Genomic DNA, 15,830 nt, shown 5'->3' on the forward strand with positions numbered 1-15,830 from the left:
GCAGCAGCACAGCAGGCAGCCGGTTTCAAAAAGTTTCCTTTGTTCTTATTAAAACAATAGAAGCATGCTTTGGAGGTCAGCCAACGCACCTGTAAGCCTACAGGTGAGTAAGTAAGAGAAAAGATGAAACTCTGGTGGGCAGGTCCAGACACTTGTGGAAACAAAAGTACCACCCAGGAATACGGGATTACGTTTCTCTCTCGTGTTGGAATCCCTTTGTGAGCTCTGCACCCTGAATCAATAAACCCGGGCGTGGGGCTTAGTTCACTTGGCTGCCCATGTGTCATATAATACAGCAAGTGCCAGGCAGTCCTGAAAGGACAGGTGGCTGACTGGAGGGGCTACCATGGATGGGAAACCATTGTAGAATATTAGTTTAAGATGTGTTACTTTTGTTTATGTTGTGTTTGTTTAACTCCGTGAATCTGTGTTACTGTGCCTGTCTAAAACACCTGATGGTCTAATAAAGAACTGAATGGCCAATAGCAAGGCAGGAGAAAGGACAGGTGGGGCTGACGGGCAGAAAGAATATATAGAGGGAGAAATCTGAGAGGAGAGGAAGCAGCCAGAGAAGGAGGAGGCCTCCAGGGGTCAGCCACCAGCAACATAGCAAACCACAGAGTAAGAGTAAGATTTACAGAAGTAAGAGAATGGAAAAAGCTCAGAGGCAAAAGGTAGCCGGGATAATTTAAGTGAAGGGAAGCTGGCAAGAAACAAGCCAAGCTAAGGCTGGACATTTATAATTAAGAATAAGCCTCTGTGTGTGATTTATTTGGGAGCTGGGTGGCAGGCCCCCCAAAAGAACAAAAACAACCAACAACAGGAAACCCCCACCTGTCCCTTTCCAGCCTTTACCCAAGTAAAGGATTCAGGGAAGAAGTGGTAAGGTTCACATAGTGCCATTCACAGTGAGTTCAGAGTAGCAGCCCCAAGTAGATTCATGCATCCTAGGACCACAGATTAAATGTGAGGACAGGTGTTCTATTGATGAGTATTTGGAAGTTATCTAACAGTTGTGTGTGAAGAGTCCTTTATACTTATTTTAATCACACCTGTATATGGTGGCTCATACCCGTAGTCCCAGTACTCTGAGGCAGGAGGAACTCCATGAGTTTGAGGTTAACATTGGCTACAGGGTGAGTTCCAGGCAAGCCTGGACTACAGAATCAAACTGTCTAACAAGTCAACCCCTTCCTCCAATTGTTTGGAAAAAATTAATCACAAATAGATTTTTCTGTTGCTTTGTTCACATGAAAGTATCTGTGGCAAACACTCCACTTGAAGTGTGAAACAACCCCATGCCTCACTGAGAACAGAAGAAAGGAGGAAGGGAGAGGATGTGATCTTGCATCTGCGGCAAGCTTTCACAGGGCTTCAGGCAGCCACAGGTTTGAAGTACCGTTTATTCTCCTCTACCAGAAATTCCAGCTGAGGAGAAGAAAAAAACTTGGGGGAAGAAAAAAAGAAAGAGAGAGAGTGAATTTGTTAAACACAGGCCTAATGTTTTGAAAATGAATACATAAAAATAATCCAAAACAAGCCAGACTCCACTGCCTATGCGTCCACATTAAAGTAACAACCAAAGGGGAGCTGGACGGAATTTCCTCCAAGGAGGCATTACATTCCAGAGGAGACTTGGAAGCTTGGTGTTCTTCCGCCTCTGGAATGAACATTTTTGGATGCTGCGCAAAGGCTTCTCACAGCAGTCACCTGTGCTGGTTCCCTTCCTATTATTTCACGTTCACGCCCCACTGCTCACTTCCCACCCACCCTTTACCCATACAACCTATGCAAATCCACTCTTAGGGCAGGGCAGTCTCCACAAGGACAGCGTTCACAGCAGCACACAGCACCAACAGAACACCCCCCACACACACACACACCCGGCCAGCAAGTGAAGGCGAAAGCGAATCTAGCCCCATGCTCTTACACGGGGGTGGTGTGGTGGGTGTGTGTGTGTGTGTGGTGGTTGGTGTGCATCCCTAAATGAAGCCAGGCATGCACACCACCGTTTCACTCAGATTAGTGAGCCTCACGGGATTAATAAAGCAAAATCGAAGGCCACACCAAGGGAGGAACAGACCACCTGACACTGCCTTCACAAATCACCAGAGAACAATGGGTTCTGGACAGCAAAAAAAAAACATTAAGAAGAAAACAAGTTATAACAGCGGCTCCATTTGTTAGAAGACTGGGCTCTGCAGTGAAGGACTTGAAGCAAGTGACTTTACCACTCCAAAGCTCTGCTTCCTGAACCAAAACACAAACAGAAGAGGGGGGGGGGGGAAGAGCAGGGGAAAACTATTCTTAGAGGCCAGTGAGATGGCCCAGTGGATAAAGATGCTTGATTTCAAGGCGCTTGCTTTCAAGGTTCACAGCCTGAACTTCATCACCAGAACCTGAACCAGCTCCTGCAAGTTGTCCTCTGACCTCTACACACATGTTGTGGCAAGCGGAGGCAGGGGTGCATGCATGTATATGCAAACACACAATGGATCAGAAAACAAATAAATGTAATTTAAAAAAAAAAGAGAGACCTGTGATCCACTTCATGGGCACGCACACACACAAACACACCATAACGGCTGGCATGCAGTGAAAGCTCACTAAATGTTAGCTGCTTTTATTTATTATAGGATGAAAGAGAGTGGAAGACTGAAAATGAACTCCCTTAGATCGGTGGCTTTGGCTTACGTGGGGGGGGGGGCATTGCCAAATCCAAGCTGTGATCACCCAGCATCTTAGTAGGCACTCCATAACTCTGTGGTAATTTGTCAAAAAATAACACTGTTCAGAACGAGAACGTTTGCTATCACCACAGCACAGCCATCATTCTCTCATACGTTCTGGAAAGGACGCCACCGCCTTGGTAAGGCCAGACTGTCCAGCTGAAAAGAACTGCTGTTGAAAACCGACATGCTTTTGGGCTTTTCATTCGAACACAGTGAAGCCCAAAACTATAATCACCTTACATCAGGAACCAATACATCTGCCCCAACATCTTTCCACTGACTTCAGAGACAGGAAAGCCTTTACTTCAGATGCGCATGCGAGACAGGTGTTCCAAGAACACCCTGATACCTGGAGGCCCTCGAAGTTGAACGAGCACCTGGCCAGGTAAGAAATTACCACCTCTCTGTGTTCCTTCCCACTGAAACCTAAGTGCCATCACCTTCCGTAAGCCAGAGGAAAACTAAAAACCACAGTCACAAGACAGGGCACAGTGGAGCTCAATGGCCTGTGAGTTTTTCAGAACTGTGAGGAAAGAGCACGTTACCTTTGCAGAATGCTCCATGGTGACCACCACTTTGGTCTTGGAACTGGACACTAAATCCATAGCTCCTCCCATTCCTTTCACCATTTTCCCCTGTAAAATAGAAACAGAAAATGAGTAGTCACGTGACCGTTCACTTCCGTCACAAGAGGAAGTATGCTGTCAACTTGCCGGAACAAGCCACTGTGGGAAACACTTCCTGACCATCACTACTCAGTCCTTGAAGCTTTGGAACCTAAAACTTGTAGTTCCATTAACCTGTGGTTGAAGGAGAAAGTTCAGAATGATTTTCAAAATATCTTTATTATTGTTGTTGATGTTGTTATTGTTAATTGTGTGCATGGGGGTGAATGACGCGGAGGTAAACGTGACATGGCACGTATGTGCAAGTTAAAGAACAACTCTGTGAAGCATGTTCTCTCCCTTCCACCTTTTGATGGGTTCTCAGGATCAAGCTCAGCCCACCAGGCTTGTGCAGCAGGCACTTAACCTGCTGATTCAACTCACCAGCCCCCAGGATGGATATTATAACCTCATTTAACTCCTAAGTGCTACTAATACAATTTTTGTGGACAATTTATTAGTAATAAGACCATCCGTGAATAAGAAACCAATGTAAGAACCTTTGTAGAGTTCTTCCAAAAATATTTGATTGAAGCCTGACTCCTATGCCCTCCATTTCTTTCTTTTAAATAAGCAGTTGCTATTACTGATTTTTTTTTTCCACTACAGACACTTTCTAAAGCACATCTGGGTTTCCCATAGATTCACATTAGTAGGCTGAGGCACTAAGACACTCTCTAGTAGTGACTAATCACGAAGGTGGTTCTGTCTGTGTATCTTTCCAGCTCTGGGCTTTCATCTTGAGCTTGGAAAAGAGAGAGAGAGAGAACAAAAGGAAAAAACGCATTTCCAGTCAAGCAAAAGCAGAAACTATAAGCTGCATTCAGAACCATCCTGCCATCGCCCATCTATCCCTCCCCACCCCTTCAGCTCCATTCATTATTCATTTATCAACTGCCTTCTCTGTGCCATGCACAGGCAAAGATTCCCACTGCCTGCTCGGTCTCCTGGATACAGAGTTTTGGAAAACACAGGTGTTTCCAAAGATGATGAAATAAATCCTCCCACGGCTCAGTGAAGATATGACTTCTAATGTGGAAACGTTTTATTTATTTATTTTTAAGCTCAGTCCTGTTGCTCATTTGTCAGTAAATACTCCCCAATCATCTCAGAGCTATAAGGAGATTAAGATGGGCACCTGGATTTAAAATAGGACCTCAAATCCAGGACTCGCGAGACATTTCCGAGGTAAACAGCATGACGCCAGCATGAGTTAGATGAACAGCGCATAGGAAAGGAGGAAGTGGCTGGGCGCTTTGTGGCTTTGAGCCTGCCACCAAAGAGGTGGGGAGCAGCTGGCAACAGTGGAGGGGAGAGGTGTGTGGAGGATGCAGGATCAGGTGGCTTCAGACAAGGAAGCTGGAAACAATGCAAAATAGCCACATGGAAATGTGCAATTTTAACTTCTCCAATCAATGCTGTGACCCTTAGTCAGGGGGAACTTTAACAGATTGGCCATCAGGTCATCACATTTCCACAGAAAATACCAATGTCCTTACAGCTCAATAAATATGAGAAAGCCACAGACAGAAAACAGAAAACCAGAAATCAAGTTAATGTGCTATAAATTCCTTGAATTAAAAAAAAAATTCTGGCTTAGAGTACACCACAGGCAAATTCTGAGACATGATGATGACAAAGATTTAAGAACTTATGACAGCCTCTAACAGGAAGCTTGCCCAATTTAACTAAATCTAATGTACATATTTGAAATCACTTCAATTAGTTAAAGACTTACAGAGAACCTCCTGAGTACAAAATACAGAGCTGGCAGACACATAGCATGTTTAACAATTCTAGAAAAGCCACCTGTTTGCTTCTATTAAAAAGAGTCCTCTCTCCACTCACTCATCATAGATGGGGTCCTGCATCGCTCAGCTAAGTGATCTGATGTTCTCCAGTCCCCAAAGCGCAGGCTGGAAATTTCACAGCACCATTTTTTTTTTATTAAGAAATTTTTTATTCATTTTACATACCAATCATAGATCTCCCTCTTCCCTCCTTCCACTCCTCCAGCCTTCCCCCTCCAAACCACCCCCTCATTCCCTCCTATAAGAAAGTGAGGCCTCCCATGAGGATTCAGCAGAGCCTGGTACACCCAGCACCATTCTTAACCCTGAAATGCCTGCTTCCAACAGTGAAAAAAACACACAGGACTGAAACAGAACACCTGCATCTGTTCTGTTGACCTCTGTGTGGCACTGGCAAAATAGCAAACCTCTCGGAATTTCAGTTAAGTACGCAGATGCCTAAAATAAGACTGTTTATCTCTGCCATAGAGCTGTGGTTAACCCTGCATAAGACAATGTATGCAAGTGTATGGTAAATAAAGTTTACAAAGGTACTCATGTAGATGATCTTCAGTCAGGCAATTCAACGTGTTGAGTACCTAGTGTAAGCTTGATACTACTCTAGAAATCTTCAAAAATAGGATTCTTTTCTTTGAAATGCTCATTGTCTAGTTAGAGAAGAGAAACCGTGAGTCATTTTTAAAAAAGCTTTAGATGGAGAGCAAGCTTTCTTTCTCGGAAAGTGGCATTCCCCACATCTCCCTCATCCCCAATACACAGCTGAGTGGCCTTTCACTTTGTCCTGTCCGAGTGTAATTCTATGATTACAGGGGTTTCCAGCTTTGTCCTTCCCGCCCTACTGACTCCTTTCCCCCTAAACCATAAATAACTGGGTGAGGGAATTAAAGGAACACAGACATGTTCAAGTCGTCGCAGAACATGGAGGGTGCCCCTGGCAAGTGTGCCTGGAGAAGGGATGGAACGAAGAGACAGCAGCATTCTTACCAAGAGGAGATTTCAGTACACTTATTCACCAGTTGAGGAAAGTAATACTGAAAAATAGTAGAGCAGTGCTCTCAAATCAAAGTGTCTCCAGTAGTAGCAATAAAATGTTCAGGTATCTGGTTTTCCTCCCTTTTAGTATGCTCAACACATTGTAAAAGGAAAATAGAATGTTTCCTACCATCTAAACTCCCCAAAGACTTCTGAAACAGAATCAATTACTGAAGGAAGACAAGTGATTCTGTCTAGACTGGCGTGAGAGAAAGAAAAACAGTTATCTAAGGCATACTCATCGTTCCCTTTTAACCCGGCTTATCAGCCTTCATTTAAGACCCAACCACTTGCATTTCCCAGCTCTGCTGCAGTTAAGAGTAGCAGTGAGCCTGCATTCCAGATAATGGAAAAAAAGAAAGGTGATATTTGTGACTTCTAGGTGCTGGCCTATAACAATCCCTGTACACATTCTTCATGTTCTTTCCCCTTCTGCAGTATGGACATGGAGAGGCAACATGACAGAATATGGAGGAGCTCTCTTCATCTTGGGCCCTTGCATGACTGTGTACAACAAAGCCCACTTACTCAGAACCCCATTCCACTATTCAACATCCAAGGAAAAGCAAATGTTTTGGGTGCCAAGTCACTGGACCTGGAAGACTTATTTGACACAGCAGCTAGTTAGTATAACTAATTCAATGAAGTGGTGACCAAGTATGTCGAATGGATAGCAAAGAACTCAAGGTAGATTGACAGTTAATTATATAATGGGGCAAATGCAAGGGGATTAGCAAGGCTCTTCAGAGGCAAGAGGAAGATGACTCTTCCAGACACTATACTGGGTACCGTAATTCACTGCTCTATCCAAAAGTCTGGCACATATTCTTAAGAAGGCACAATATTCTTTCTCTGTGAGTGAGTGAGTGAGTGAGTGAGTGAGTGAGTGAGTGAGTGATAAGTGAATAGAATGGATCTGTCAAGAGAACAGCTGAAAAGGAATATAGGTTCTACTTCCACACTCATCTTCCTCCACCAATTCAATATCCTATTCAACATGCAAAACAAAAAGCTGAAAAAAAAAACAAGGGAATTAAGGCACTAAAAATATAGTTTTAAATAACTCATGAGAGAAAGTTGACACTTGCAGAAAAATAGGCCTGTAATGAAGAAGAGGTTTGGGGCATGAGTTGAGCATTGGGCAGAGTGACACCAAGCACAGCCTCTTTAAAACTCTCATCAGCAAACGCATATTTCTTGAATGGTGAACTTTAGATCTGTAATGTATGCCCATCTAGCATAATGTGGAGATGATTGCTGGATGTTCAGCTTATAGCCATCTCATCATTTTTTCATTTAAAGGCTGACCCTGATATCAAGCATGAAAAGAATGCAATAAAATGAGCTAGAAATGTGGTATTCTCCATTACGACAGAGTCACACAACACTTCTAAAATGATAATGTTCCAACTATGATCCTTAATCCCTAACTGTTCACCCAGGGTCTGTTATACAAGTACCATGGCAGAAATCAGAAATAAAAGACCATTATTTGCCTCTGTGTGTTTACTTGGGTCTGAGTGGCTGCAGACTGGGTGGGACACAGGAAAACTTTCAGCTACAATTATTATTTTCAATAAAAATCCAGGAGATAGACTTCAATTATAAATCAATATCTTCAATGTATTTCATCTGCTTTGTTTCTATTTACTAATGCTAGAATTTTTTCTAAAAAGTAAAACTATTAAGGTATTAACATTAAAAATGTTAATGCATCAAACTACAAATATTCAGCTACATGTAAAAAGAAAAATAATAAACTAAGCTCTGAACATGATCATATAATTTTTGATGATTTTTGCAAGGAGTTTGAGTATTTTGGAGAGTACTGCAAAATATGCTTTAAATAAAATTAAAAAAAAAAAAACATGCTGAAAATTATTCATGACACCATCTTTTTCATTAGGCCAGAAATAGCAACGGATCAGTTCTAGATTTGTTACTTTTCAGTATTCTGGTCTGAAGTGAGAAACCATTGAATCATATATAGAAACAATTTATAGCATTTTTAAGTGGCGGCATGTGCCGCAGTAGGAAATGTGAACTCCCTGGAAGTCCAAGGGAAGGATGGCTGTGGGGCGATTTATTAATAAAACTGGCACTTGCTGCTCAATATTAAACACCAGAACATGAAGTACCCACCTCAATCCAAATATAAGCCTCTTTATTTCTGTCTTCCCCATTATTAAACAATGCTCAAGGGAAGAAAAGTTCTCCTTCGCATGCTCCCAGCTAAACAGTAGGAGAGAGGCAAACTATGATGATTAAATAATAACATTTGTTGAAACACAAAGAAAGCAGGCTATAACTGCTTTTCTTTACGGACGATGAGGATTTTCAGTTTGTCTTAGTTTACAATGAAGTTACAGCAGAGTGCTTTCCTCTTTGCATTAGAGTTTTCAAAACCCTAGAAAGACAGCAACTTTCCTTTCACAGATTTCCTTCTATTTCCCAGGACAGGTGAATTGATCATGTAAATGAACTAGTGTGGGACTGGAAATATAATTATATTCTCTATTGCTAGGTAGGTAAAATTGCTTATGCATCATAAATATCAGTTATCCATCATAAAATGGCCTTTCCAGAAGCAAAATGTAATAAACTTGACATTTCATTTTAATAAGCACTTTTATTCTTGTTCTCGCAAGGACCTGTTTCATCAGTTACAACCCACCCTGGGGCTCCTCTGGATTTACTCCTCTGAGTTGAAAGTTGGGTCCCTCCAGGCCTGTGCCTTTACAAGTGAGAACTGGACTCAGTGAGCTCTCTGGCAGTTGTCCGATTTGAGAGGCAGCTTTGGAGTTCACATCCTCCAGGCATTTTACAGTGTGTTCCACCAACTGCTTGAAACTATTCACTCAAAAGTTTCCATGGCACAAGCCTGGCCTGGTTCTTCAGGCCCCTTTGGGAGCTCCGAGGTTCCTTAGCATCCTTTCCCCAAACCATCTTAGTAGGATGGTCAGATTTAAGAGTTCTCTCCTTGGCCAATAGCTCTTGCCTCTACTTTTTCTCCAAGAGTGACTTCATCGGCTCTCCTGAACATAAATTGCCTTTGCCTCTCTTGCTATTTCCAGTTCAAGTCCTCTGAGCTTCAGACTACAATGTCTAAAATGCTTCAGAGGTCTCTGTGGCAGCCTGATGGCTGATTCCCCAGTTTTTCCCCTAATTCCTTGGCTCATGTGATAGATTTTTCCAGCCTTCATTAAAGTCATACAAGTAAGTTCTGGCCAATGAAAGTGATATACAATATTTCAGGGCTGGACAATAAGACTTCCCAAGAATGATCCATGTTCCTGAACCTTCTACAAAGTACAAGCTGGAAATGGCCAAACCTGAATAGAGGAATCCCAATCCTTGAATCATTGTGCATAAGCCAGTAGTTGGCAGTCACAGATACTCATTTTAATTCTACATGCATGAGAAATAGAACATGATTGTTTATAGTGTGTTAATTAACATATGCCTCGGCTCAGTGTGTTCCTAATGAAATTAGGTGTTTTCATTGAGGCAAATCTTGCTTACCTGTTAACTTCCTAGGTCATCCACCTCAGGATCCAAATCAGAAATGTTTTTATCTCCTGCCTCTCCTTTATATCCCAACCAAATCAGTCATTCAATCACTGAGAACTGCAAGCTTTCCCAACACTTCTTAAACTTGACCTTTTCTTGTCCAAGCCAATGTTCTCACAATTTCTCCCTGTCATCTGTGTCCAGCCTTGTGCCTCCCAAACATCCTAGTCAATGAAAATGGGAACTGATCTAAGTAGCTGATTACACTCATTCTCTGCTTTAACCCTCTATAAGTGGCCGCTCAGTATATCTGGGTAAAGTATAAGCAACTCAGCTTGAAATGCAAGCCAATGAAATCCTGACCCATGCCTTCCTCACTTCCTGATTTCCACATTCTTATCACCATGGCAGGAACCGTAAAGTGATCAGACATTACGTATGGCTGTTGAGTGTACTTTCACAGTCAATCCGCAGGCAAGTGAACCCCAGCACATCTTTTATAGTCAGTCATGATTATTCCTCCAGAAAGTCTTCTCCAGTTCCCATCTTACCTTACTAACAAGAAACGATGAGGGACCGACCACTCATGAGTACCTTCACAGAATCCATGAATACTGACATTTTAGAATTTATCACATTATTTGTAATAATATGGAGCTGGTGGTCCCTGGTGGGTAGTGACAAAACCATATAGACACAATTTAAGTCTTTCTTATGAGAGGGGCACTGTCTGGTCAATAATCACACTCTTACAATTCCGCCACCTAAATGGGAAGCCTCCAAGTCCCCATTCAGCTAATAGAAGCCTCCAAGTCCCCATTCAGCTAATATCATGTGCTAAATGCATCAGGGGCCCTGACACCTCATATAGAGAGGATACCATCAGCCACAGATGGAAAGCCTTATCTTGTTAGCTAGAACATATAGGCCCCTCGTCTTCCTGTTCAGCTCAAGCCCAAAAGTGACTGATACATAGTAGGTTTCATAGTCGGTGTTTAAGGAAAATTGAATTTATATTTTAAAGTAAGCTCTGTTTATAAAATACAGAATTTGAGAAGGAAAGCCAAAGTATAACAAATTAAAATTTGGGGTTTTACCTACAGGGAAAAGAACAGCAAGGAGAAAAATCAAAATCCAAAGCCAGGCATGAGAGCTTATGCCTGTAATCCCGGCACTTGGGAGGGTGGGGCAGGAGGATCATTGTAGCTCAAGGCCAGCTTCAAATACATAGTGAGTCCTCGACTAGCGTGGACTACAGCAAGAGATCCTATCTCAAAGAAACAAAACCAACTAATAAAAAGCCCAAAGTATTAAGGATATGATAGGAGCTTGAGGAAAGACAGAGAACCGTAAGTTTCTACAGCAAAGAGGAAAGGGAAATACGTACCCAAGGATAGGTAAAAACAAGAACTTCTCAGGATGTATGCTCCTTAATGCATTATAGAGGTGATTCAAATTACACACACACACACACACACACACACACACACACACACACACACATACACACACACACACACACACACACCCCAAGCCATCTGACCACCTGAATTTCCATCACTGTTATCTTACAGGTTTTAGTTTTCCCCAGACACAATCACAGTAGCTGGATCTGATGAAGACATTCAGGGTGTTTCTCATTGCTCCCTAGAGCATGGAGAGTAATAGGTAAAAACACAGATTAAGGGAAAGAACTGGACCTGTAAGAGGTAATAAAAATAAGATGTGAAACTGACCCTTACTTCAGGCACAACAAAGTTTAATGTTCAACAGTTCCTTCAGTGAAAATGGAGGCAGAGACCAAGACATAGCAGAGAATATGGTACTCTGAATTGATCCCAATAAGGGACCATAACTCTTTTATATAATAACTCTTATATCCTCCTCAGGGTGAAGTGCTAAGTAAATGTTATTTCATAAAAATACAAAATATACTGAATTTATTGTTTATTTCTCAAAAGGGGAAAATGTCCTGTATAAGTTAACCACAGAAAAAGAACTTAAGAAACTTGATAACCTAAGCCATGGTCATGAAGTCAGCCTCTACTTCACATTTATTGGATACCCTCTCCTATCTCTGGCCACACCAAATTCTTTGCTTTGAACACCTCAGAGTTCCTGAATGTCCTCCTTTGTTCCTGGGGTGGACTAAGACCAACAATGCAAATTCTAAAGCCTAAAAACTCACCATTTCCTTTCAAATATTCACAAAGAGTAAACTTTATGTCCCCTCGAAGTACAAGGAATAAATTCTGCTATAACTGATAGAATTATAGAACAAGTACTGTGTATCAACTTTAAAATATTCTTGATTACACAGAAAATTTTTCAACCACGTGTAATTTCTAGTTCTGGGACAAATTTCTGAAAATTTATTCTCTATAGAAACTGTTTATGTCACTTTATAAGAGAAACTATGGAGGCAAAGCTACATGTTTAATATACTATTTATGTCAAGTGAAACTGAATAAACAATTCCTCCTGTAAATGAAAGATGTCTTTTAAAGCCATGATCAGAATCTTCATTGATTTACTATGGGGTAATCCATAACAACCAGTCATGTAGGCTAGAACATGTCAAAAATGGTATAGGCCTGATTCCTAAAAAAATCAATTAACTTCATATATGAAAAGTGAGTTTTGTTCCTGCTATTAACCACAATGAATCTCTTATATCATAAAGGAGTAAATACCATTCAAAGAGTGCTTCTAGAGCGTTCTCATGAGACATCACTGTAACAAACAAAATCCCAATACATCTAACATTGGCTGCCATCAATTATATCAAGGCCATTAAACCTGGCTATAGGGAGTTAATAAGTACTTCTTAAGTGAACTATGCAACAACATATTGTCCTTTCCTAAGGTACAAGGGATGTGAGACCATGTTCCTTTTGCTGATGCCATTACAAAGAAAGCACATTATAGAGGTTAACTTCTTTGTCACAAAGATTAGTTGTCTGATCTATTTTCTGGACTAACAAAATGGGCAGTCAGAAAAAAGCCTATTCCTTCCAACGATGCTCAAAGCTGTACCTTCAGTTTTCACTGAGTCTAATCACAACACGGCAGAGATGAAATCAAACATCACTTGAGCTGCCTTACGTTCACCATCTTTGCTTGGCCACCTTCAAAGGCATCGGTGGGAGGAATCTGAGCAAGTGTTTTCAGAATAGATGTATGAGGTGCTTCTATTTAGAATGATTTAAGTGCTGTGATAATAGTCATTCATTAAACAGAAACAAAAATAGGTACCAACACCACATTCAAAATCCCAAGGATTAATTTTTCTTTCCATTGGACCACCAAGGAGGAATGTGCATGCACCAAGGAGGAATCCTAGGAAATCATCCACACATGACCAAGTATGACGTACAAACACATACATTCTGTGTGTTGGGTTCAAACATACGTTCTAATAGTTTGAGGGTATAGGGGTTAAAAGGTCTCATTCACCACCATACAGCTATTTCAAAGCTTATGCCACTTTTAGGAAGTTCCTGGATAATCCATGGGAAATAAGAACTAAACCAAAAACATTTCTATGGATGTGCATGTATGAGGATACATCAATTTTTAACAATCCACTGCCATGGAATATTAAATTATTGCTGTCTTTGCCATCTGAAATAGCCAGTCTTGGAAATTTTCCTTTCTGATTCCTCAAAGAGGATGTCAGAGCCTGAGCCACGACAGAGGCACGCTTGCCTCACCATCACCTCCCACCATCTGCAAAGCTCTGAAGAGCACATTACAGAATTATTGTAATTACACTGCCATTTCTGACAGCTGGATGGGACTTTTACAGTGAGAGGCATGGTGACTGAAAGAACATTACTGAGGAATACAGTGAAGCTAGCAAAAGCGTTTTTATCCACAGCAGATAGGATAAAAAAAAATAGGGTAGAAGATAATTTAAAAGTTTGTTTTTTTTTTAAGCCCACTAAGAGAAATTATGAAAGAGCATGTTGTGGACACTAAATGGCATTTCTCTATTAAGCAAGTAAAAGTTTGGATGAAAGAGGACAAAATCATTTTGAATCTATTTTAATTATATGTACTCTGTCTGCACCTCAGCTAATGCCCAGTCTGAGGATGGTGAAGAACCAGCGGGGAGTGGTTGGTTATGAATGTTAGTGGCAAACTGGTCTCGCCCTGGCTTAGTTAGCAAGCCTTGTTTTTTATTTCAGGCTCAAGTCTTATCGTATGAAGAGAGCTTCTGACATGAGAGGCAGGTCTAACTCTGGTGACTGAGGAAGCCCCGTTTCTGACACTTGGGGATCCATGGGCCTCCTAAGTACCACTGCATACAGACTCACAGTGGGAAGCCTGAGCTCCTGGAGGTCCACAGAAGAACCATGACCCTTCTGAAATACTAGGAATAGGGGAGACCTGAGTTGATGTAGGAAGAGCCAGGGGTCCTGACATCACAAGCAATGGCCACTTTTCAGAAATCAAGAGTTCACTTTCTCATTTGCAGACTTTGGAACCAGGAGCGTTGCTATAAGTTAAAAACGACTCTTCTTCAAACCACACAGAATGAGGTGCCAATAAGGATCTTTTCAAATACCAAGATTGGTTCAAGGGATTGCTTTGAAATTAGAGACATGAACACTCTTCAAGAAGGAGCTGTGTCTTGTTTTTCTTTTCCTTTTTTTTTTTTTTTTGTTTTTTTCCCTCAGTGACTAACTAGGTTAAAAATGGAAAGATGTTTGCATTCTTCAAAACGCTCTAAGTGACGCAGTGGAGACCCATCCAGGTCTGTGACCTGAAAGGCCAGGAACAATGACCACCTTACAGCAACAGGCACAGCCAGCACCCACATCTTGATGAGAAACCAGACCACCTGAAGGAAGAATTTTCCGCAGTGAGATGAGCATCTTTTGTAGCGCCAGCACGTGAGGAAGCACTCAATGAAAACTGATAAACATGGGAGTGTCCCAACGAGATCTAAGTGTGAGCCAGCCAAAAGATCTCCCAGTGAGGATAGGTAGAACACATAGAGCAAGATAATAAGTAGCACCGTGTTGTACCAAAGGAATCAAATCATGAATAAATATGAAAGAAGAAACATTTTCTCTCTAGAACAACTGTTAAAAAAAAGTATACAGCCCTTTCTGTTTACACTCAATACTTCTGACAACAAATGTGTAAAAATTTTCTTCACAGGAAAAACCTCTCAATTCTCCTAACACCTGCTGTGTGCTCGCCAATTCAATACAATTCTGACTTTAAACATCTGGTGTTCGTGTAGACCCACAGGAAAAGGACTTGGTCCCACAAGAATGACCTTGTCATACCTCAAAAGACAATTGTAAATATTAACTCTCAACATTTCTGATCATCTATCTATGAAGTCAGCAGCTCCCACAACCCCCTTTTGGGTTTAGCAATTGGCTAAAACAGGTCACTGAAACCTAGAAGGCATCTGACTTCCTGCTGTTTGTTAGAAAGGACACACCCAAAGACCAATCAAGTGAAAGATACCTAGAGCAAGGCACTACCGGACACATGGAGTGCAGAGCTTCTGTGTTGGCTATACCACCTTCGTGACTGTATTCTATATCCGGAAGCCTCAGACCCCATCACCTAGGGCTTTTGTAAAAGTCTCACTATGTAGGCATTGATTAAATCATCAGCATTGGTAACTGAACTGGATCTCCAGCCCTCATCTTCTCTCCATGGGGGATATAATGACAGTGCTATTGAACTGGTGTCCATCTAATCATGGCTCTGGAGACCCTGAGTCACCTAACTCGGTCACAGATAGAAAGGACTTGCCATCCACAACTGATGCTCCCATCAGGAAATTCCAAGCAATTTAGAGAGTCAGGGTAGATGTGTTTTTCTTACTGTTACAGCTTCACTTCAATAGGCAGAAACTCATCTCCACTGACCTTTGAAGGGGGCTAAATGCATTGAACTGCCTTCAGAGAATAAAGTAGCATTCTAAGGAAAAGGGAAAAGGAAAAATAATATTTAATTGTGAACAAACCTGGAAAACCAAGTGACAAAGAGTAGAATGTGCCATGTGATGCCATTTGCTTCTAAGTCCAAGAAGGACATTTTTACCTATCCAG

General features: G+C 41.5%; 1 protein-coding gene across 1 annotated transcript in view; it reads right to left on the reverse strand.

Annotated features, from left to right (window-relative positions):
• Oxct1 (3-oxoacid CoA-transferase 1) overlaps positions 1 to 15,830 on the reverse strand; it is a 135,978-nt gene that overhangs the window by 21,189 nt on the left and 98,959 nt on the right. The window contains exon 14 of the mRNA XM_028875576.2: positions 3,278 to 3,367. Within this exon, the coding sequence (XP_028731409.1) occupies positions 3,278 to 3,367 (90 nt within the window). The remainder of the gene's footprint in view (positions 1 to 3,277; positions 3,368 to 15,830) is intronic.

Source organism: Peromyscus leucopus, chromosome 11 (assembly GCF_004664715.2).
Source record: "Peromyscus leucopus breed LL Stock chromosome 11, UCI_PerLeu_2.1, whole genome shotgun sequence".
In the NCBI taxonomy this organism is placed as follows: domain Eukaryota; kingdom Metazoa; phylum Chordata; class Mammalia; order Rodentia; family Cricetidae; genus Peromyscus; species Peromyscus leucopus.